At 34.9% G+C, this 25,720-nt stretch overlaps 1 protein-coding gene across 1 annotated transcript in view; it reads left to right on the top strand.

The window, feature by feature from the left end:
- The window catches only part of LOC149778295 (cyclic AMP-dependent transcription factor ATF-6 alpha-like), a 68,241-nt gene extending 45,523 nt beyond the window's left edge, over nt 1–22,718 (top strand). Inside the window, exons 11-14 of the mRNA XM_089939105.1 lie at nt 3,524–3,694; nt 8,724–8,838; nt 9,717–9,801; nt 10,217–22,718. Coding sequence (XP_089795231.1) covers nt 3,524–3,694; nt 8,724–8,838; nt 9,717–9,801; nt 10,217–10,395 — 550 coding nt within the window. The 3' untranslated portion in view covers nt 10,396–22,718. The remainder of the gene's footprint in view (nt 1–3,523; nt 3,695–8,723; nt 8,839–9,716; nt 9,802–10,216) is intronic.
- The last annotated feature ends 3,002 nt before the right edge of the window (nt 22,719–25,720 follow it).

The following is a 25,720-nucleotide window of genomic DNA, read 5'->3' on the forward strand; positions in this document are numbered from 1 at the left end:
TCTTAAACCTGGCTGTTACATACTGCTGTACATATCCAATGAATTTGGGCTTTGGATGGTCTCTTGTCTCCTTGCTTGCACACCGGCATTCTGGCTTTCTGGCTCTAGATTCGAAAATTCCCAGGCCTTAAATACCATATAGTTGGAAATTTGCTGGAAAACCGTTGAAAATTGGAATACTGTTGAAAAAGCATTGGATGTTGGAGAAGTTGAAAAATTGTTGGAAAATCCCAACTAGTTTTGAGACTATAAATCTATGCAAAAATAATGATTATTTCCAAATAAAAGGATATATTTGTTGAAATTATTGTCAAAAAAAATTACTTTATCGAAAATTTAACCAAACTCTATTGCTGAACTGTGGTAACTCATATCGCTCACCATATGGGTATACTATGCTTGACCTACCTTGCGCATGCTCAATGAATTATAAACGCAATGGCAGTGACCTATGAAAGCTACATGTGATGGATCAAATGAAGCCCAGTATTTTATATAAGGATGATGACATCTATTAAATATCATCTCCTGTAATCGAATATCATCTCCTCAAATACCCCAAACCTATAAAACTTCTCTTTATCATGCCAAATATGCAAATGCATCGTATAAAATCGTCAGCAGGTCAACGTGTATGTATACATAGTATGCACTGTGATCAGCTGATAGTTCCAGCAACCATTATATTTGTATTGATAATTATTTTTCTTCCTATTTGAAAAATGCACTTGCTGAATAAGAAACATCAGTTGTGCTATGTAGTAATTCAGGTGGTTTTATGTGTCGTTGATTATAGTGTTTCGCGAACTTTCATCAATTACTGTAAGGACTATAAAACTCCAACTGTTACAATATCAATACACACACGAATCCAACCATAAGGACATATCGGGCTGATGATACAGTAGTTATTTAAGAATGACATAAAGCATACTGTCATGAATTTTATTCAGGTAGTTGTATGCATAGTGAGAAAAGTGAAAAAAAAATTTAAAGTTTAAAATGTTAAACTGTTCCTGTTCAACAATTTATTATGTCAGAAAGCAAAATACACATTTATAATTTCCATTCGTGAAGTTCTTTGTACTGTTATTTAACAGCTAATGTTGTCATTTATATGAAAGCCTTGGCTGAGATTCTGTCTTAACAAATGTTCTGTTTTACAAACTGTAGTCTGACATTTGTTTTCTTCATAACCATGCGGAAATAATCTGAGATTTGTAGCTCACCAGGCTGCCTGGCCATGTGACCTTAAGGCACTGTCTGTGTTGTTTGTGTCGGGCATTGTCCAACATTTAAGCTTCCTCTCTCACATTATTCAATAGAATTAAACTAAATTTCATGGATGGTATCATCATATTGCATGCATGCATGTATGTATAGCATGATAGTATAATAGTGGTTATTTATTGCCAGCTAAATGTAGTTTGGAATATGTAAAATTGAATCACACAAACATTTAGGAAGACATTGCAGCACAATTCCAGTGTATGAATTAATGACCTTAATGTCTGTCCAGAAATCCTTCCCATTTGTCTGGTGTCAATACTTAGATTAGGGTTTGCATTTTAAGTCATTTTCTCTTGGAGTCATATAGACCTCTCCAGTAGCCTAAGTGGCTAGAGTGTCCTGCTGGGTTGCGGGAGGTCCTAGGTTCGAATCACGGTTGAGTCATACCAAATGGTTCTAGCAGCTGCCTTGCTTGGTGCTCAGGATTAAGACTATGACTAGTCAATCTAGTATCAGGATAATGTGACTGGGTGGGACATGATGCTACATGTCTGTGGTATGATGCCCCAGTGCTAGACATCAGTGTAAACTGCTACACTGCAAACATTATAGTGATATGACTGAAAGAATTGTAAAGCTGCTTTAAAATCCAAATAACACACACACACACACACACACACTTAGTCACATAAATTAGTTACTTTGTCAGGAGTACAACCATTCAGTGAAAACGTGGTCACTGTGACCTATGTTTAATTTTTCAGTGATTTTGGTTAGTCTTTGTTTTTAGCTCAATTTCTCTAAGTTAGGATTTGCATTTAGGTCATCTACTCCAAAATTCATGTAAAGTGGTATTTAGATGCATATTGTGGAGTACTAAATGTAATGTGGTATTTAGATGCATATTATGGAGTACTACATGTAAAGTGTTATTTAGATGCATATTATGGAATACTACATGTAAAGTGGTATTTAGATGCATATTGTGGAGTACTACATGTAAAGTGATATTTAGATGCATATTGTGGAGTACTACATGTAAAGTGGTATTTAGATGCATATTGTGGAGTACTACATGTAAAGTGGTATTTAGATGCATATTGTGGAGTGCTACATGTAAAGTGGCATTTAGATGCATATTGTGGAGTACTACGTGTAAAGTGGCATTTAGATGCATATTTTGGAGTACTACATGTAAAGTGATATTTAGATGCATATTGTGGATTACTACATGTAAAGTGGTATTTAGATGCATATTGTGGAGTACTACATGTAAAGTGGTATTTAGATGCATATTGTGGAGTACTACATGTAAAGTGGTATTTAGATGCATATTGTGGATGAACCACTGACCTACAGGAAGCTGCTAGCAAGCTTTCTCACATACCCATGCTAGCTGAGCTTGAGACTTGAACGACACGAACAGAGGTGAGATATCATTGATCTGTAAAGGCGAGTGCCATTAGACCACATGGCGACCCAGAGCCCCTACTTGGTATGTAATTGTGTTATGAGCAGTACTACATCCATCTTTGCTTAGGTTCTTTATGTTAACCCTATCTACACTTGCACAGTTCAGTCAGATATTTCAGTGCTTCAGGTCTGTGAATTTCATTTGATGTGATGTCAAGTATCCAGTTAAAATCGACTTGTTCCAACTTGAACACTGTTCCTGTGTTATCATGAGAAGGAGAGCACACAACTAGAATGGACTCATAAATAATCAATTTTCCACTGCCAGTATGTGTTTGTACAAATACATCCTTTCCAACAAATTGTTGTACTTTCGATGTTAAACTTAAAAAGTATCCTTTTGAAGCCCTTTGCCTCTACCATTTTTGGCAGATGTGCAAAGCACAGTTGTTGTTTACATGGCATTACATGCTAAGGGAGACAACTATGAAATCCAAGTTAGAATGTCCGCTTCGGATGCAGGAGGTCGCAGGGTCAAAGCCGGCAGAGTCATACCAAAAACTTGTAAAAATGGTACTAATAGCTGCCTTGCTAGGCACTCGGCATGTAGAGGTCAGTGCTAGGACTGGTCCACTTGGTGTCTGGATAATGTGACTGGGTGGGTCATCATGCAACATGTCTGCGGCAAGATGCCCCAGTGCTAGACATCACTATAAACTGCCACATTGCAGACATCGTAGTGATATGACTGAATTTAAAGCTCGATGAACCTGTAAAACTATTTATCTGACCTCCTTATCAGATCACTCAATAAAATGTTTACTGGTCCATAAAACTTGATGTTGGCTTATATAGTATCATATTGAAAATGTTATTGTAGACTGGCTGAGCAGTTGGCTGGTTGGATGACAAGACATGAGGAAGAAAAAACCAAGGAACAGAAGAAAAAGCATGTCCGAAAACAAAGCAAGCAAAAACAAATCAAGCCAATCAGTACACTGAAAGCAGCACTAAGGAATGAATTTGATTTAACTGTTAAAAAACAGATAAGGTAAGAAATTAGCTGTTATTTCTGAAAACAAATGGAGGTAAATCTGCACATTTTTTGCATTTGCTCTGGGTTTATTATTTTTTAGGTTTTAATACCTGTTTCTACAGATACATAGCCCAATCACAATATATTAGGACAACATCCATTACCTTACAAATCCAGGTCTGCCAATCAAAATATATTAGAATATCCATTATCTTGCAAATCCAGGTCTTTCAATCATAATATATTAGAACATCCATTACCTTGCAAGTCCAGGTCTATCAATAAAAATATATTAGAACATCCATTACCTTGCAAATCCAGGTCTATCAATCATAATATATTAGAACATCCATTACCTTGCAAACCCAGGTCTATCAATCATAATATATTAGAACATCCATTACCTTTCAAATCCAGGTCTGTCAATCATAATATATTAGGATAACATCCATTACCTTGCAAATCCAGGTCTATCAATCAAAATATATTAGAACATCCATTACCTTGCAAGTCCAGGTCTATCAATCAAAATATATTAGAACATCCATTACCTTGCAAATCGGGGCCCCGAGTGGCCGAGTGGTCTAAAGCGCTCTTCGTTACGGATCACTGCCATCTCACCTCTGTCTGCGGCGGTTCGAGTCTAAGATTCAGCCAATGTGGGCATGTGAGAAAGCTTGCCAGTAGCTTCTCGTGGGTCGGTGGTTCTTTCCGGGGTTTTCCGGGTTCTTCCTCCACCATTAATACTGGCCGCCATGTATAGCCCATCGTGCTGAAAAATGGCGTTAAACCCCACAACAACAACAACAACAACCTTGCAAATCCAGGTCTTTCAGTCATAATATATTAGAACATCCATTACCTTGCAAATCCAGGTCTATCAATCATAATATATTAGAACATCCATTACCTTGCAAATCCAGGTCTATCAATCAAAATATATTAGAACATTCATTACCTTGCAAATCCAGGTCTTTCAGTCATAATATATTAGAACATTCATTACCATGCAAATCCAGGTCTTTCAATAATAATATATTAAGAGAACATTCATTACCTTGCAAATCCAGATCTGTCAATCAAAATATATTAGGAGAACATCCATTACCTTGCAAACCCAGGTCTCCCAATCACAATATATTAGAACATCCATTACCATGCAAATCCAGGTCTTTCAATCATAGCATATCAGGACAACATCCATTACCTTGCAAATCCAGGTCTATCAATCAAAATATATTAGGAGAACATCCATTACCTTGCAAATCCAGGTCTATCAATCAAAATATATTAGAACATCCATTACCTTGCAAATCCAGGTCTATCAATCATAATATATTAGAACATCCATTACCATGCAAATCCAGGTCTTTCAATCATAATATATTAGGACAACATCCATTATCTTGCAAATCCAGGTCTATCAATCAAAATATATTAGGAGAACATCCATTACCTTGCAAATCCAGGTCTGTCAATCACATTATATTAGAACATCCATTACCATGCAAATCCAGGGGCCCCGAGTGGCCAAGTGGTCTAAAGCGCTCTCTGTTATGGATCACTGCCATCTCACCTCTGTCTGCATGGGTTCGAGTCTCTGATTTGGCAAATGTGGGTATGTGAGAAAGCTTGCCAGTAGCTTCTCGTGGGTCGGTGGTTCTTTCAGGGGTTTTCTCGGTTTCTTCCTCCACCATTAATACTGGCCGCTATGTATAGTCTATCATGTGCTGAAAAATGGCGTTAAACCCTACAACAACAACCATGCAAATCCAGATCTATCAATCAAAATATGTTATAAGAACATCCATTACCTTGCAAATCCAGGTCTTTCATTCATAATATATTAGAACATCCACTACTTTGCAAATCCAGGTCTATCAATCAAAATATATTAGGAGAACATTCATTACCTTGCAAATCCAGGTCTGTCAATCAAAATATATTAGGAGAACATCCATTACCTTGCAAATCCAGGTCTGTCAATCAAAATATATTAGGAGAACATCCACTAACTTGCAAATCCAGGTCTGTCAATCAAAATATATTAGGAGAACATCCACTAACTTGCAAATCCAGGTCTGTCAATCAAAATATATTAGGAGAACATCCACTAACTTGCAAATCCAGGTCTGTCAATCAAAATATATTAGGAGAACATCCATTACCTTGCAAATCCAGGTCTGTCAATCAAAATATATTAGGAGAACATCCATTACCTTGCAAATCCAGGTCTGTCAATCAAAATATATTAGGAGAACATCCATTACCTTGCAAATCCAGGTCTGTCAATCAAAATATATTAGGAGAACATCCACTAACTTGCAAATCCAGGTCTGTCAATCAAAATATATTAGGAGAACATCCACTAACTTGCAAATCCAGGTCTGTCAATCAAAATATATTAGGAGAACATCCACTAACTTGCAAATCCAGGTCTGTCAATCAAAATATATTAGGAGAACATCCATTACCTTGCAAATCCAGGTCTGTCAATCAAAATATATTAGGAGAACATCCATTACCTTGCAAATCCAGGTCTGTCAATCAAAATATATTAGGAGAACATCCACTAACTTGCAAATCCAGGTCTTTCAATCATAATATATTTGAACATCTACTGCCTTGCAAATCCAAGTCTCCCAATACCCCAATCACAATATATTAGGAGAGCATCTGGTTGGTCCTAAATAAACATGTTGCTGCTCAGACATCTAGTATGGCCACCACAGCAGGTATCCTGAAAATTTATGGTATTTACCTGCTCTTAAATAACAATTATGCCAATCTCATATGCAGTATAGCTTCCACACCAATCATCTTAAAATTCTTATTACTATTCCTCTTAGTCAGATGTATATTTCATTTGTATTGTGTGATTGGCCTTTTCCATAATTGAGGGTAGGAGTTGGCCCTAAATTGCTAATATAATATAGGGTAAACGTGTTTACTAAGTTTGAGTTCTGGATTTAGCCTTGATTCTGACCTTAGAATCTTCTTGAAAAGAATTATGTTTACAGTTTGATGGAAATTTCCATTAAGATGACAGAGTAGTTGGGATCTATATAAGAGTGTTTATAACTTAGAATGTTCTGAAAATGAACTTTTGACCCTCATCCTGGTTCTCAGATTGTGTCTGGTTTTTGTACTAATTTTAAATATATGAGAATACTCATTCCTACCCTAACGTCCAAAGTTGAATCATTCTTATAGTTGTGTTCAGTTTGAGAGGATTTGTGTATTTAACTATTCACTGGAATTTCAAAGTGCTCATTAATACTTTTCAAACAAAATCACTATTTTGGGATTATTGTTAAGTTCATTCCTAGCTGTTGGTACATCAGAACATTCATCATTGGAATTCACTTGGAACAACACTAGAATTCATTCTATACTTTTAGACTTGTGATAGAACTTTAAGGACTAATTGGGATTTAATTCACAATGCTGTAAATTCTTTTTAGATTTTCACTTTGTTTTCAGGGGAAACATTTATTTGGTTGAAGTTACAAAACTTGCTGCAATTCACTCTTTTCTGTTACTTAAGACCATAGAGTCAATACACTTGTTAGATAGACTTAAGCATCAGGTTTTCACCATCAGATCTTGCCATGTCTAGTTTGTCCTGAATGAGAATAGTACCAACATGACATCCAGTATGTCCACCATGGCAGCCATTCTGAAAATCTTGTAATTGCCACTCCTATTAAATGGAAAGTCATATCAATATGGAGTTACACTTGGAGACTTATGATATCTATTGGGTCCCAAGTGAAAATGGTGCTATCTGATTCCAAATATGGTGGACATACACTAGTGAAAAGTAGTTGGCATGTTTTTCACTTAATTTTTTGATGAAATACATGCCCAAGGTATCACAGAGGGTCAAGATTTGTGGGAAATGGGACAAAAAATTGTGGGTAACCTATGAGCCTATGTTGAAAGTGCAATAATATATATGTAAGTGTGAAAGCAATTGCCATATCTAATTAGTTTCGTAAAACAATCAGCAAATCAGTCCCACTTTCTCAAAGCTTGTTTTATTCATGAGGTGACACTTTCTCATGTGGAGATAATCCACTTTGCATGAACTGCCTGATGGGTACATGCCTTCATTCACGTCAGTCGAAACATTTTTTTTTAATTAGTTGAGACTTGTTTGAGAGTTATCTCCTCTTCTCATTCATTTAATTTGCAGTAACTATGGCCATAACATAAACATCCAAGGCTTTTCGGCTGTGTCTGGTACAATCAGTGGCATGATGCCATATTTCCTTGCACAAGACACCAGGTTCTCCCAAATGCCTTTTTTGTTTCTCACTTTTTTACCACTATCTCAGTAGCATTATAGACCGCTCCAGTGGCCTGGTGGTTAGAGCATCAGCCTCAGCTGCAGGAGGTCATGGGTTTGATCCCTGTCCAAATCATACCATAGACTTAGATAAATGTTGCTAGCAGCTGCCTCGACCAGCGCTCAGCATTAAGATGTTTGTGTTAGGACTGGTCGGCCTGGTGTCAGGATCATGTGACTGGGTGGGATATGATGCTTCATGTCTGCGGCATGATGCCCAAGTGCTAGACATCACAACTGCCACACTGCAGACATTGTAGTGATATGACTGAACAATTTTTAAAGCTACGTTAAAATTCTAAATCACACACACTCAAATTATTTATTTATGTGGTTATCAGTTTTCGTGGGTTTACAATTAATTACCTAATCAGATTTTAATATCTTCTCATGGGTTGATGGTTCTTTCTGGGGGTTTCCTGGGTTCTTCCTCCACCATTAATACTGGCCACCATGTATAGCCTATCTTGTGCTGAAAAATGGCGTTAAACCCTATAACAAGAAGAAGAAGAAGATTTTAATATTTGCAGTTTATAGTAACCACAAAATCCAATAAATTCTTTAGTCGATGAATAATAGTGTATTTCCATTAGTATGTTTATGTTGCCTGAATGCTTCAGGAACCTTTCACTGAGTAATGAAAACAATATATTTCTTAATAATTATGATTGCTTTGGTGGGTTTTTATTCCAGATCATCAAGAGCCAGCTATCATGTTCAGTTATATAATGGAGCTGAGACAGGAAGAGAATTCCTTAAAGCTATTCATCACAGAAATGATACTTTTTATGTCTTGTCATTTGACAGAGTAAGTACAATATCAACTGAATTTTTTAAGATGTATTCATGTATGATTCTTCCTTTATTACTCTTCATGTCATGTGTATCGACTTCGCCCTGTAAGATCAAATTTTTTGTTTCATGTAAAGTCAATAAAGTAGATTTTGGTGATGTACCACCAGAAAACTTCTTAGATATTCAAAAAGAACATGATTAATGTAACAGATTTTGACCTAAGAGTTTAAGAATTTTACTTTGTTCTCTCCAGTTTTTTGTTTAAGATATATGATATTAAATTATGCCTGTCCATCTGTACATCCTTCTATCTTGACATATTCCCTCCATCCATCATTCTATCTGCACATGCTTCTGTTTTGACATCTTTCCTCTGTCCTTCATTCCATTGGTACATCCTTCTGTTTTGACCTCTTTACTTTATCCATTATTCCATCTGTCCAGGATAATATGACTAGATGCCATGATACATGTATGCAGCTTGATGCCCCATTGCTAGGCTTCACTATAAACTGCCACACTGCAGACATTGTAGTGATATGACTGAAAATTGTTAAAGCTACATTAAAAATCCAAACAAACAAGCACACACATACATTCTAACATTCCATCTGTCTATTTGTACATCCTTTTGTCTTGACATCTTCCCCCCATCCATCATTCCATCCATCCCACTTTTCTTTCTGCACAATGATTCCCTCAAAATACTGGCATTGTCAGTTTTCTTTAATTTAGAGAAAGAAAGTGGAAGCATGAAAGTAATGTAACAGGAATATGATTAATCATTAACTGCTGCTGATGGAGAAAATCAACTAATGTTATAACGTTTTATTGAAGAATATTTTGTTTGGATCAAATAATTTTTGAACTTCATTTACTTTAATTTTTCAGGATTATTACCTGGTACCAGCTATATACCATAACAAGACCACCAGACCCAGGATGTCACTGGTTATGCCAGCAGTGGCCCTTAATGGTAAATTGTTCATGGAATTATTTCCTTTGGTATTACAGACTTAGGCTTAATATATTGCCATTACACAAATCTACAAATGCACACTGTTGTTTGATGTATGAATACTTTCAGACGCATGCATACCAAGTAATAGAGGATATTACAGGTACATTTTATGCAGTCCGTGTTAATATGTGCCATCTAAACTTAGTTGCCCTCACATTGGTGCAAAAACCCATTTTAAGTTGATGTGCCAATAATTAGAACTATTTTGTTTTATCAGTTTGAGAAAATAGTTACTAAAGGTGACACATGACAGTTTCAATATCCTTTTCATGTATGTACTTCTTACAAAGTTTGAGGCAAGTCTGTAATCTTTATTTGAAAATAACTACATATTTTTTATATTTAAAAAAATTTATCTTTCTTCCTCCAGAGTCAATGTCCCCTCCACCTGGTAGTGTTGGCATGATGCAGATAGACTGTGAAGTAATGAATACCCAGTTAATTCATGTCCACAAGTCCTCCATTCCAAAGAGAGCCAGTGAGAAGAATGGCACATTTTTCTCACATGACCACACCTCTACCGAGGAGGAAAATGAGTTCTACACGTGAAATTATTAATGTAATGCATACATTTTTTAGGATTAAGAGAAATCCATGGTATTGCAATCAGTTTTATATCGTGAAATCACTATGGTCAAGGTATGTATCGATTGTGTTAGATTGGAGCTGTATTGAACTTAACTAGATTGGTTATATTGGCTGTAAATGATAAGGAATTTGAACATTGTAAATGATACAGATTGGGTACAATGGCTGTAAATGATACAGAATTGGAACATTTGCTGTAAATGATACATATTGGGCACAATGGCTGTAAATGATACAGAATTGGAACTTTAGCTATCAATGATACAGATCAGGTACATTGGCTGTAAATGATACCGATTCCTTTCATTGGTTAGCACCACTAAATTTATATCCTGTGGTATTCTCTTGATGTGGATTGAAATGATACCACCAAGATGTGCACACATGGGAATGAATTTGGATCATGGCATGGTTTAATGAGATTTGAAAGATGATGATGCATAATTTTATGAGACCATGATATTATGTTGCTTTAATAGGAAATTAATTGACATGTTCTGCGTAATGCAGGAAACTATTGTTTAATGACTTGTTTCTATGACGTTGTCAGGTCATGAAATGTATAAATGATAATTCACTTAAATATGTTTATTTGAGCCCCCCAAAAATTATTTAGAATATGATCTTATGAGGCCAGAATTAGACGATTGACAAAACAAAAGAACATTTCTTATATACAGACCATGGAATGGGTAACCTTACCAGTGAATGAAAACAAAATTAAGAATGAACTTTATCGAAATACAGAATAAATGCATTTGAAATGATGAATTCAGTATGGAGGAAATGGAGCACACAAAATGCAAAATGATAAATATTAAAATATAAAATCAAAATCAAATATTAATGCATTTCATGCATTGATTTGAAAATATTTACCCGTACTTTTCTACTGCCACTAAGTTTCATGGTAGAATGTTCATTTGCATGGAAATGCTTGCATCATATCCTATAATCTTTAGTTATTTTTTCACTGATTAAAAGGTGTCATATTTTTCCAAAAACAGCCATTTATGTACTGTAAATTAGCGAATATTACACATGGTTTATCCAAGTTTTTCCCTACCACGTTATATATGTCCACATGTTATACAGTTAGATCTTTACTCATATTACCACATTGTAATAATATTTTAAAAGACTCGTTTCCTATTTCAAACAATGCACCAAGTTTGAAATAGTAAATGAGTCAAATGTTAATTATATATGTTTCACTGTGCAACTACATTTTTCAAAAGTTTAATATGATATAATAACAAGAAAACAAGATCAACATAATAAAATCACCATCTTCATTTTAATAACTTGATGAAGAGAGGCAATGTTGTTGTGTTTACTAAAATCTTAAATTGCCTGATTTGTTGTCATCATTGTAGTCGGATTCAGAGCTACCTTAGACAAGTTGACTTATGTTAGAATTTCACATTTCCAGAATTGATTGCAAATAGTAGCCGCGTTATTATTGTTTACTGTATCATTGTAAGGTGTGTAGTGCATACCATCATACCATCTGGCGATTGTTTATGGATAGGTGGCTATTTTATTTATTTTGAACTACCGGTAATGGACCTTCATTTAAGAAAGAGAGCATGTGGCATCATCATGGAATGTTTGAGACTGTTTAAGGAGAGGAAACTAAATATGAATTGACCCAGTTTGATTGAAATGGCTCTGCTGCAGCTCAGAGGTAATAGAAAGGATGATTCACCATACCCTAGTATTTTATACTATGTTTATAATGAAAAGAAACCAACACAGATTTAGGTTGTTTATTATTCTTTATGAAAACCTGCAGGTTATATATGTCCATGGGGTGCCCTTAGAGGCTGAGTGGTCTAAAGTGCTCACCATTACGGACCACTGCCATCTCACCTCTATCTGCGTGGGTTCGTGTCGCGGGTTTGCGGTATGTTGGTATGTGAGAAAGCTTGCCAGTAGCTTCTTGTGGGTTGGTGGTTCTTTCTGGGGGTTTCCCGGGTTCTTCCTCCACCATTAATACTGGCTGCCATGTATAGCCTATCTTGTGCTGAAAAAAGGCATTAAACCCTACTACAACAACAACAACAACAATATATGTCCATGGGTAATCTAATATATTCTTTTACACAAAATTGAAAAACTGTGGTAATACTTGAATGTATCTTATTCTTGGATGCATGTTAGATTCACTAATTTACATTAATATCTTCGGCCAATGTGGGTATGTGAGAAAGCTTGCCAGTAGCTTCTCGAGGGTCAGTGGTTCTTTCCGGGGATTTCCTGGGTTCTTCCTCCACCATTAATACTGGCCACCATGTATAGTCTATTGTGTGCTGAAAAATGGCGTTAAACCCTACAACAACAACAACAACATTAATATCATCATCAGCCATGAATGTGACTGTGCAGTTTTTGGCACGTACTGGTCCTAGACCAGAGAGTTTATGGGATGGCTTGTTGCCATCACCCAGCATCCATCCATTAACACCAGTTTGTTATCACTACTCCTCCTAAACATCTTAGAGGATTGTCAAAATTTGCACATGCATACATTCCAAGATCAGAAATGTTGCTTCTCGGACATCAAATGTGACCACCAGAGCAGTCGTCTTAAAAATCTTGTGATTTATACTTCTCCTGGACAGAAAGCCCTATTGACATGGTGTTTTATAAAAGACTTCTTTAGATGTGTAGTTGGGCCTCCCAAGATCTAGTTTATCTTGAATGTTGTTGTTGTTGTTGTAGGGTCTAACACCATTTTTCAGCACACGATAGGCTGTACATGGTGGCCAGTATTTATGGTGGTTATCTTGAATGAAGTTGGTGCTGCTCATATGTCCAATATAGCCAACAGTGTGCCCATCTAGATAATGTTATTATCGCTGCTAATGAATGTATGCTCATATCAGCACGTGTGTTTTAACTAAAAGACCCGTTATTATTGACAAGTTGGGCCAAAATGAAAATGGTGCAGATCTGACATCCATTGTGGCCACCATGTCAGCTGTCTTAAAAATCTTATCAGTATTTTTCCTGAACAAGAAGTCCTATCAGCATGGGCTTTTCACTAGAAGACCTTATGTCAGGTTGGTCCAAAATCAAAATGGTGCCACTCAGACATCCAAGATGGCAACTTCAGTGGTTGAAAATCTTATCACAGTTCTACAGGAATGGATGGTTGTTGTATCAGATTTTCACTAAAAAACTTCTTATGGTGTCAGCTGCTCCGTAAGAAACAAGTGCTTATCTGACATCCAATATGGCTACAGCAGCAGCCATCTTGAAAAACTTAATTTTGCAACTCCAGTGAAATAGAAACTTCTATCATGGTGTTTTCAACATCTATTTTAATATGGTCTCTAGTTGGCCTTAAATAAAAATGATGGCAATCCAGTGTCAAATATGGTCATTACAACCACCATTTTGAAAATGTTACAACTTTTCCATAATAGAAAATGATGCCAAAATTGGATTTTCATCAGAAGACTTCATATTATGTCCATTTGGTACTAAAAGAAAATTATGCCAATCTGACATCCAGTATTACCACTATGGCAGCCATCTTGAAAATCATGTTATTGCTATGCCTAAATGGAAAGAAATAATGATGTGGGTTTTCGCCAGAAGACTGATTATGATACCTGCTTGGTACTGACTACAAATGGTGCTGCTTTGAATTCAAAATGGCAGTCACGATGAACATATTGAAAATTTAGTTGCAAATTCTCCTGACTGGATGGTTATATCAACATGACATTTTCACCAAATGTCTTCTAATGGTGTCCAGCTTGTCCTAAATTAATTTGGTGCTGATCTTACATCCAATATGGCCACTACTGTGGTTAATTTGAAATCTTATCACAGATAAGAACATCAGAGATATCAAATAAATGAAAAGTTAAGAAAAAAATCACAAAAACAGTATAATCAAAACCAGTGTAAACTTTGGAGACCATGACTGACAGACACCAAGATAAAAAAACAAACGTGAATAGGATTCAAAAGAAATGCAGAATTAACACCAGTGAAGTGCAGATCTGGTAAAATTACCCATTTCAATGTCTGTATAAACTAAAATTAAAAATTAAATCTAAATATACAAATATATAAGGTAGCTTGAACTTTGAATATTCCCTTTAGCAGAAGCATCTAAATTCTTCAGGATTATGTTCTAAACAATTATTTTAAGTAAAAGCATTCATTTGATTTTAAATTCTCGGAAAGTGCATTTTCAGATCCATTCTCTTGCACATTTCACATGGCAGCTGGGAATTAGTAATGTTTATTTATTTACTGTATAGTTTTTATATTAGCATTCTTTTTTAAAAGTTATTTTTTTAAATACTTTTTTACAATTAGAACATTTATGTTTATAAATTAGATGGCTGTTAACCAATTGGTGGCTTGTAAACTTACTGACCACCCCATAACACAGATCAGGAAATATATACTCATTTAGTCGAAATAGATTGCAACAATACTGCAATCACTTTCTCAACTACAATGGTTGGAATAAGTTTATCTGAAATTATGCTTTCTTAATTATATGTATATGCAGGTTGCACAAACTTTTAATACAATTTTGTTAAGTTTCTGAGTTTGATATTTACTTTTGAATGTTTTCCCGAAACTTGCATTTATCTTCATTTTGACTACAATTCTTCATGATTTATTTCCTAAATATGACTTTTACATTGACCACAATTCAATTAAAAGCTTTTATATTGTGTATTTGGCCACTTATAGAAAGACTGTATGGTTCAATTCCACAAGAGTCTGATTTAAATATTAAGTGCCTTGTTGTCACCCATTTTTAATTTATTCATTATTTGTGCTTGCTTGCTTGTGTACATGCAAACATTAACACTTGCCACATTTAAATCTTTGGGTAGTATGTACCCAGTGGTCTTGCAAACAGTCTTGTTGTAAAAGCCCAACAGGGAGGAAGTTAATGAGAGATTATATAAATGATCATATGATTAAAACAGAATGAGTACATACTGCTTTCAGAAGATTTGTTGATGTTTGATTATTTCTCTCAAGATGGATTACAAGTTGCTTGGTTGGTTAGTGAAGTGGTTTGTGTTGACACAGGTTGATAGGAAACTTACTGAGCTAGGTACTTGAGCCTAACCCAGGTTGGCTTTAAGCTGGCCCACAGACATACTATGTAATAAATTCATTCCATCCATGGCTGACCTATTCCTGTTACTTTCATATATGGAGGCTGAGGTGACACATTGAACAACCTAAAGACAAACTGAAGTCATTTAGTTTCACTGACTTGGCATTTGTCATTTTGAACTGATAAGGTCTCATAGTCATTGCCACCTGACGCACTGACCAAAATGAAACAAACTTTCAGTGGTGTGATGATAATTTATTTGAGGATGGATGCTTTTAAAGTGAATTGGTACAAAGTGCAAATCTTTCTGCATATTATCCAATTTGAGATTAAAAATTTCTGTTTGATAAAAGACCAGAGACCTACCATTTCCATAATGAAACAGAAAACAATGATCATGTTATTCATTCCCATGATGTATGAAGCATTGAAATCTGTCACTCAGGATAGTATGTGTTAACAATGAAAGACTGGTTACAGTTTATATTAAAATTAACCAGCTATTTTGATGTTGCTAAAATATTTGTTAACATTTTGTGAGGGAGATTTCTTGTTCATTAACTTGGTTGAGTTTGTAGATAGGTACATGAAAAATGTTTTTTTTTATAAAAAAATCCAGCTTGTAAGATGAAGCCAGGAAATATGACTGAAATGATCCATTCTTTAGCATTCCATTTTTTTCCATTTTAAACATTGGTCATTGTGTAAAAAATAAACCATTCACACTTTGCATTAGGAAAATATGTATTATATTATATTGTTGTTTCTTTCTTTTAATATGTCTTTTGTGATGTTAACTTTTTGCGAGTATTTTCTGTCATTGAGTCCATTTTATGTTTTTATATAGTAATCCTAATGTTCATCCAGCAGGCAAATAATCTTGTTAGCACAATTAGTCCTGCAGTTTTTTCCCATAATCCTCACTTGAAGATACACATATTTACCTGTCACTTCGCTCCGACAAAAAAAATGTCCTTATTTGGAGCTTAAACATTGTTTGAAACAAGCTTCCTGGTACAACTAGTCCCTCAGCTTTTCATGTATTGCCATTGAAGATGGTAAATATTATAGGCATTCCCTGAAGACGCAAATGTAGACAAACCACCTTGCTCCTGCAATTTTTGTTGGAGTTATACCCTGTTTGTGTTGTAGCTTAATATAATGTATGACAGTCTTGTTTGTGCAACTAGTCTGATTACCGTGGAACGTAATAAATATTATGCTCATCGCCTTGTGCATAGTGAATAATCACTTTGTTTCAGCATTTTTTTGTTAGATTTGTCAGTTTTATCTTGTATTATAATTAAGTTAGTTGAATCAATCTTGGTAGTCAAATTAATCCTGCAATTTTTGTTAGAGTTATTGCCCATCATATCTTTGAGTCTAGTGTTGTATATGGGAATCATGTGAATATGGTCTCGGTTTTGAATAAATTGCCATGAAACTTTGTAATAATATTGCCTGCACCTGAATGCAGTCCAAGACAGTTTTTTATGGATTGCTGTAAAACTTAGTTCACATAATAGGGATCATCTTAAATTTTTTGTTTCTTTTGATCTGTATAATTTTTTTTGACTCATTTTGACTTGTACCTGGATACCATATATGACAAAATTTAAAGTACAAGTCACATGGGTCATGTAGGCATTCAACACTATTTCAGTAATGGGTGTCATTTTTTAGAATTTGATTCTACATACCTTTAAGTGGCAAGTATTCACATTATTTGGATTCATACACATCCATATTCCATTGGAAGGTCATTATTTAAACACCCCGAGAGGTGCATACAGCAAAATTAATGTTAAATTATGTAGACATTTTTGGAGAAAATGAACCTAAATGTGGGATCCATTACAGTCTGGATTGATTGTTGCCCGCTGTGATGTCAGTGAAAGCTACACATATTGATAAACATATTCGTACTACCCTTGATTGTGATGATTCCACTTGACACACTCTTATTTTGAACCAAGTTTAGTACATGGCCACCACTGTAAAAAAGTCCATAGCGATAGATAATTTGCATCTCAAAGTTTCTTGGTGACATCTAAGATGCAGAGCTTTCAGTAATCGGGATTGAATAGACTTTGGTAAAAGGTAATTAGTGTTTAATTTATAATGAGTAAATGTGCGTACATGACCCATGCGACTTGTCCTGTAGAAGACATGCATGTTGACCAGCCTTCTCATTTCCACTCTTTTACTGTAGACTCATCTGTATCATAATATAAGTTAGGGATGCGGGCTGGGGGGGGGGGGCGGGGAATAATTATGCAAGCAAATTGCTCACCATTCCTCTAGTTTTTCTTCTCTTTCATAGAAAATGATTATGCATAAGGAATGTTATGGCATTTTGTTACACTAGAATATAATGCCTGCAAGGCATAATATAATTTTCATTTTCATATTCATGATCTCAGTTAATAGGCATGCATCAAAAACATGGGAGTGAAATTTTTAAATTCTTGATTTTGTAGCATTTTTAATAAAGTTACAGGTAAATTAACATGTTAATTTAAACATCTGTTGCATATGTGAAGCATTTATTTTTCTCTAGCTTGTTAGATTTTTTATTTTTTTATTAAAAGATTATTATTATTTATCAGAACATAGTTGGATATCACATACTAGAAATGCATCGTTTTGAGGAATTGGTTTGAAATGAAAAATTAAATTGTTGATACAAATCAAATGAAAGATTCATCAAAACAGAGAAAAATGTTGATAATTCAAAAAATATTTTATAGAGACATTAATGGGCAAAGACTACACAATTATAGAATAATGCTAAGATTCACCTGAAGTTCATGAGTAGTGTAGGTCACATTGACCAACACAGTGTAGAGGTCAATATTATCAGTTATCACATTGCAAGTTCATGAAAGCTGTTATTACATATGCATTTAATCTTACATGGATGATCTTTATTGTGCCTAGATTGCAGCTGTTTTACTTCTTGTTTTCTTTGATGCCCATGTGTGGATAATTTTAGATGTGCTGAATGGAACTCAAATAAATATCAGTTTCTTTAAAATTGCATTCACACTGTTTAGCAGAAACCATTTGTGAAGTGTAAAAGAAGGGGTATGTAATGAATACAAGACCACATTCGTATTTTGTTCCAAGTCGTGGAAAGAACTTGATATGGCAGATGAATACATCTTGGCAGATGAATACATCTTGGCACTGACATATCCTTATACCATGTCAAACTCGTTCTTTTCGCCGACTCAGAATAAAATATGTATGTAGTGTTATGTGTATAGTTACTTCAAGAATGGTCTGCTGTTGTTTTTGTAGAGTCTGACATGACAAGAATGGTCTGCAGTTATTTTTGTAGAGTTTGCCTTGACAGGAATGTCTGCAGTTGTTTTTGTAGAGTTTGCCCAGATAGGAATGTCTGCAGTTGTTTGTGCAGAGTTCGCCCTGACAGGAATGTCTGCAGTTATTTTTGTAGAGTTCACCCTGAGAGGAATGTCAGCAGCTGTTTTTGCTGAGTCTGCTTTGACAGAAGGTTCAGATAGTGATTACTTTGGCGTATATATGCATGACCATCCAAGCATCCGTCCACACCATTAGGTCATATTAAAGGTTGTTGTTAGATAAGTCTCAGTGTTAAAGTGTTTTACTTTCTAGCTTTACAAAATTGGTTTACTTGTTAAACATTATGTAATGCAGAATGAGATAATTTAACTTGTTCTAAAATAGCATCAAGACACAACATGAAAATATATAATTTCTTGTACATCACAATATATAATGTTGAGTCTGCCAAAGAGAAAATGTATCATATAAGGGTCATGTAATAAAATGCACTACTTTATGTAATTGTTAGGGTTTATGGGATTTTCACATGGACAAGTCATGTAATGCACTACTACATGCAGTTGTTAGGGTTTATGGGATTTTCACATAGACAAGTCATGTAATGCACTACTACATGCAGTTGTTAGGGTTTATGGGATTTTCACATGGACAAGTCATGTAATGCACTACTACATGCAATTGTTAGGGTTTATGGGATTTTCACATGGACAAGTCATGTAATGCACTACTCCATGCAGTTGTTAGGGTTTATGGGATTTTCACATGGACAAGTCATGTAATGCACTACTACGTGCAGTTAGTAGTGATTGTGGGATTTTTTTGCATTTTGACATGAAATTACTTTTTGCACTGCAATGACAGAAAAAGAGCTTATTATATGTTATATATTTAATATATAGATATATATTTGGATCATGGTATGTTTTTATCATAGAATATTTTACATCATAGACATTTTGCTTAATTAAGCATGTATTATTGCATTCTATTTATCATATTTTCTTGTAAATAAGTGGTTAGACCACAACAATATTCCATATTTAGATGCATAGGAAATTGTCATTCATTAAAAGTTCAGAAAAAAAATACCATATATAATCGTTTACATGTTGAGTCCAACTGCAAATTGCACAGACCCAGATCTGCCATTGCTGAATGTTCTGGCAGATCTGGGTCAGTGTAGTTTGTTAGGAGTTATCTTTAGAACCAACAACATAGACACATTATATGATGGCAGATCTGGGTCTATGTTGTTTGCAGTATGACTTGACTTTTATACACACACACACACACACACATATATCATAATACTTTTATGTCTTAAATTTTTTAAATTTAATGTTGAGAATGTTTATTAACACTGTAACAGTGTGCATTCTGCATCTGTGTGCTTGTGCCAACATTTAGAAACATTAATGTATGTTCCTGACTGGTCATCCATGTTCACCACCAATGATGACATTTTTTCTGAAAATGACATTCTGTCGCTGGAGTGTTTGCTGATCACTGCATGTCACAAATATGTTTTAAATGGACATCGAAGAATAATCTTCACTTGAGTAGTATGAAACATATTCATAGATGATGAACTAGAAAGGGTACTATGTGTAAGTTGACTTCATAAAAGCCAAATTTATACAACAGAGAGCCTGATATTGTGCTGTGCTCTTGGGAAAGGCACTTTTCAATACTTGCATTGGCATCAGAATGTTCCTGTACTGATCATAGGTGTGTTGTTGTGATGACAGATCAGGGGCTATATTGTTTGCAGTTGGAACATGACACTTTACAAAGTCAAACCAAATACCTTGAATGTGTCAAGCCCTCTTTAGTGGGCAGACATAGCGGTCATTTTTCTACTGATGCCATCAAAAGTTTGGTATAGTTTGGGTTATTATGAATTTTCCTTAGACCTTGATAAGTTTGGGATTTTAAAATTGGGAGCTGCTACATTATTTGTTGCTTATATTTTAAAACAGATTTACTTCTAAAACTGATTGAAATACTGACTCTTAAGTACATGACTTGATCTTTTACAATTTGTAACTTATTTTAAGAATTATTTACCTTTCAGTATAATTAAACTCGACTGGCTTTCTTCAGTTGGAATTTCTTTAATGAATATATGTATCTATGAACTGTTATCTAGCTATTTATTTGATTACATATAATGTAAATAAAGCATCATACACAAATGCATGATAATTAGGGAAGTCTATGTGCTTGATGAATTGTTGGAGACATGTTGTGTTAGATGATTATATATTAAATGGTAACAAAGAGTCATACATAGTGGTTACATTACTAAGTCTATTATTTATGTGAATCCCAAAATATCCAAGACATACATATAAATACACACACACACACACACACACACACACACACACATGCTTTTAAGAGGACTCCAGCTGCAAACAGCACAGACCTTAATTACTTAATTAACCATTGCAGAATGTGCAAGCAGATCAAGGTCTGTTTGTTATACCAATTAGTCCTAATAAACTGCAGATACCAGTACCTTGACATAGTTCTCATGAAATGGCTCTTGCATTTGCAGCATGCATAATTAAATGTACAATCTGAAATTTTTATGTAAACTCTTTTTTTTTTCTTCATTTGAAAGCCACTACTCATTTCTTATTGTACTTTTTGTGTGAAAATAATCCAACAAAAAATTAGTAATGATCCCAAACACAAATTGTAATTTTGCTACAGTTTATGATTAACATTTGGCTTCCCAGGAATTAAAACTGAACGTTATTAGATTAGAACTGTACATTTATCATCTATAGGTATGTAATGTATTTCATTTGAAACTTTTAAGACTTCTCACATTTCATACAAGATTGATATTTTTATGCATTTTATTTTCCACTGACAGTATACTTGAACCACTAATTAATGCTTAAACCAAATACTAAAGCTAGGAACATAAGTTGATCTTCGGAAATACCACATATTTTTAGTTTTTGTTTTTCTCCGACAGCTTCTTTATAATCAGTTATGTACATTTCATGAATGATCATTTTTATTGTTGTTTGTAAGATAATGAGGGACATTTATGTGACATAATTTCGTTTTTGTTTCTATTTGTGCAATCAGTATATAGTAATATAACTTATTTGTTTATTGTGTACATGTATTTGTCTTTTGTACACCATTCATGAAATTTTCTCACACAATAAGTTACAATAACCAGTTCTGTTTTCTTTTTTTTTTCTTTATGATTTTTTATGGTAAATGTCTTTGCTTTGGAAAATCAACACACATACATGCTGATATGTAAGACATATAAATAAGAATTTACTGATAATTTTTGGTCTTTTTTTGTGTATTGTTGAGGTTTAATTTCATATAATCAATAATATTAAAATCAAGATCTGCTTAAAATAAATAGATCTCATTAATAAATAGATCAGACAAGCACCAGTAGGGAGATTTCGGTTCTGGTGGCAGGAATTTCCAGTGCACTCAGTTTAGTAACCTTTCAGATAAAGCATTGTATTTTTGGAATGGGATCAGTAGCCTTGAACAATTTGATTGGGTGAATCAAAAGGTCAGCAGAACTTGTCCTGGTGTCCATCTGATCTCCATTGTGTCAGAGAGCTTGATTTTAATTAGATTGTCCATATGTAGAATAATAGTGTTTTCAAAAAGATCCTTCAAATATATTTAAAAGAAAACATTAAATAACTCCTAAGTAGTTTTGGTATCTTATGCTAATTATTACCTAAACATGGAAGTAAAATATCATTAGAAATGATTGTTAGTTCTTTGATTTTGGGATATGAATTTGTGTTTAACTGGTATTTTTTTTGTGAAGTAAATAAAAGAATAATTACTCAAATTTTTTTTTTGTTTTTTGTTGCAATTCTTATATTCGCACATGAAGAAAATGGCAGGCATTCTATGTTAATCACAGTGTACCTTCCACGCGTTTTCGTTAGGGTTTTAACTCAACACATCGTGAGGAATAATCAAATTTAAACCAAGCTTTTTGTGCAGTATCTTATTAACAAAATCATTCCTGAGCATTTAATGCCAATTTAGGCAGATTTATGACCCAAGATAGAGTAGCAGAATAGCGAAATTATTGGAGCTTAAGATATATCTGGAGTATGCCAGGAGCATACTAGATGAGCTGACCATAGAAGCCATAACAAAGTGTAAGGATAGAGGAGGAGGAAGGGGAGAAAAAGAGAGAAGGAAAAGAAGAGGGATACAGCCTTACCTCATGCTGAGACCTCTGTGCGTGGTCAAGCCTGAGGTGAGGACAAGTCCACCACTACAACCAGTACGACAAACTGCACGACCACCACAACAACGTCAGTTACAGCCACCGGTAACAGTGCCAGAGATAAGGAGACATCATCCCCGACTGCAAAATAGAAGACGGGGGGAAGCCTTCAACGTCCACAAATTGAAGACTGGGATGCTGAGACTACTTAACCCGCCTTTACACTCCCAAGAACAAATGTCATTTGGGAGCAGGACTGGAGTAGACGTTGCGTGTGTGGGGCCAGGCCTGGGGGATGTCAGCATTAAGCAGGTGTATCTGAAGCTAAAAAAACAGCCCTTCACCGGACTAACCAAATCTCTAGAAAAGAGATTATTCAAGTTGTCAATTTTTTTTAATGTGGAGTAGTGTAACTAAAAACTCACTCCTTTGCAGTTGTGATATTGTGTGTGTGTGTGTTTATATGCGTGCGCTTACTTTTTGTAAATAGTATATATTTTTTTTATTCTTCCCGTGTGTGGATGGTAGAGTGTGTGTTTGTATGCGTTCGCGTACGTTTATGTGGATAGTAGATATTGTGTTTATATGCGTTCGCTTACGTTTGTGTGGATAGTATATATTGTTTTTTTTTTCCTTCACTTTATTAGGATAGTATATTTGGGGTTTGTGTGCGTTCGCGTACGTTCGTGTGGATAGTAGATATTGTGATTGTATGCGTTCACGTACGTTTGTGCGGATAGTAAATAATATGTGAAGTTAGTGAAAGGAATATTTTCCTTCACGTCCGTGTTCGACAAATAGAAAGTCGAGCGTTTGTCATTCGCATCATTCAACATTAAATAAACCAAGATGTCAAGTAACCACCTTGGTAAAATGAAGCTGCAAGACGTTCTGGATAATTTGGGAATGATAGAAGAAATGTTAGTCAAACTGGATGACGTTTTTTTATTCTTACATTCCCCATCGATCCAAGATAGAAATCAATAATCTAAGAAAATCAAAGGATATGTTAAAGGAAATGATTAAAGAAGAAAAAGAGGAGAATGATGATGAAGAGGATAGAATAAGAATGAGGGAATGGAATGAAAACATTGAAAAGGAAGAGTAGAATGAAAAGATGAAGAAAGATGAGGTGAAGAAAAAACTGGAGGAAAAAAAAAGAAAAGGAGACAACATCAATAATAAAACTAAGAAGATGGTAGAGGAAAAGAAGAAACTCGAAGAAGAAAATAACCAAAGGTCCTTTTCAGGGCCACTCCACTCTCTCGAAAAGCTATTTATTCTCTTGCCTTAAAAAAGTTTAGTCGATTTTATAGTTCATCAATCTATGTATGTTATATATGTGTATGTCCCGCCAGTCCCGTCCCGCCAAACGTTCTAGGTTTTTCCCCCGCTGTTTGGTCCAGTTGAGGTCAGCACTTTGCAACATTATTACCAATGTCCATTACCTGACGTCACCTCACCTGTTCCGTTCCTATTATCCCTGTACTATAACCCAACTTTATTATATGCTCATTTTTCCCCCCGTTAACTTTATATTGTCAGAATCGTTCAGTATTACCCGATACTGAACTCGCGCGACAATACACATATAGCATTCACGTGCATAAAGGAACTACTTTCTATTGTAAACAAACAATGGACGCAGACGCAAGCACTTTTGATTTGTACACAAATCATGTACACTCGCGTAAGAGGCTCTTTAAGTTGTGGTTGTTAAATTTATTTCTGAATGAACTAAAACAGATGTTTCGTGGACTGCCACATACCAGCTGCTTTGGCACAATCCGCGTTGATACAATGTTACGGATTTAGGCTAGCTACATTATATAACAGACGCAAGATAATGTCCTTACAAATAACATACAAGTGACAAGTCATATACTCTCTTCTTTAGCTGGTGATAAGAATGGCAAAATAAAATATACTTAGTTTTACATCCTGAATTTCCTCAAAATGTATTTTCTTAATTCTGCAAATCCGAATTACATGAGCCATGTCATAGGTTTTCAATCTGGGTTACACATTTCGAAATTGTGCTGTAACTTCGATGATAAGTGCAATTGCATCCTACTTACTGCACTCATAATGAAATAAGCATTAAATTCCATAGCGTCTTTTTGATAATTGCAATTGAAAGACTCCATACTTTCCCCACATTATGATTTCAAACATTCAATGACAGAAACAGAAACACATTTGCAGATGTAAACACGCTTCTCCCGCTCCGCTTCAATCCGATGTATTTCATGTATAATTTGCACAGATGAATCCAGTCCAAAATCACAAACTTTCGTCGAATCGAAACAAAATACCAAAATATATTCATTCCAGATCAAATGGAAAAGTTGTTGCAATGCGCATTCATTCACAATATGTCTGCAAATTTCAATTTTAACTTGACACGCCATTTTCTTTCGAAAGTTATGTCGAGCGCGCGACTAAGTTCAAATTTATCTGGGCGGAGTTATGTGCGCATTAATACTGATGTTATTGTGTAATGACAAATCTGCGCTTGTGTATTTAGTTTGGAATACGGCATTCATTCATTTACTTTGTTTCTTGTAGTGTATTTTGTTTATATAATTAAACCTTAGGTAGAATTTTAAAAA

Source organism: Sinohyriopsis cumingii, chromosome 17 (genome assembly GCF_028554795.1).
Source record: "Sinohyriopsis cumingii isolate HCF-2022 chromosome 17, ASM2855479v2, whole genome shotgun sequence".
In the NCBI taxonomy this organism is placed as follows: domain Eukaryota; kingdom Metazoa; phylum Mollusca; class Bivalvia; order Unionida; family Unionidae; genus Sinohyriopsis; species Sinohyriopsis cumingii.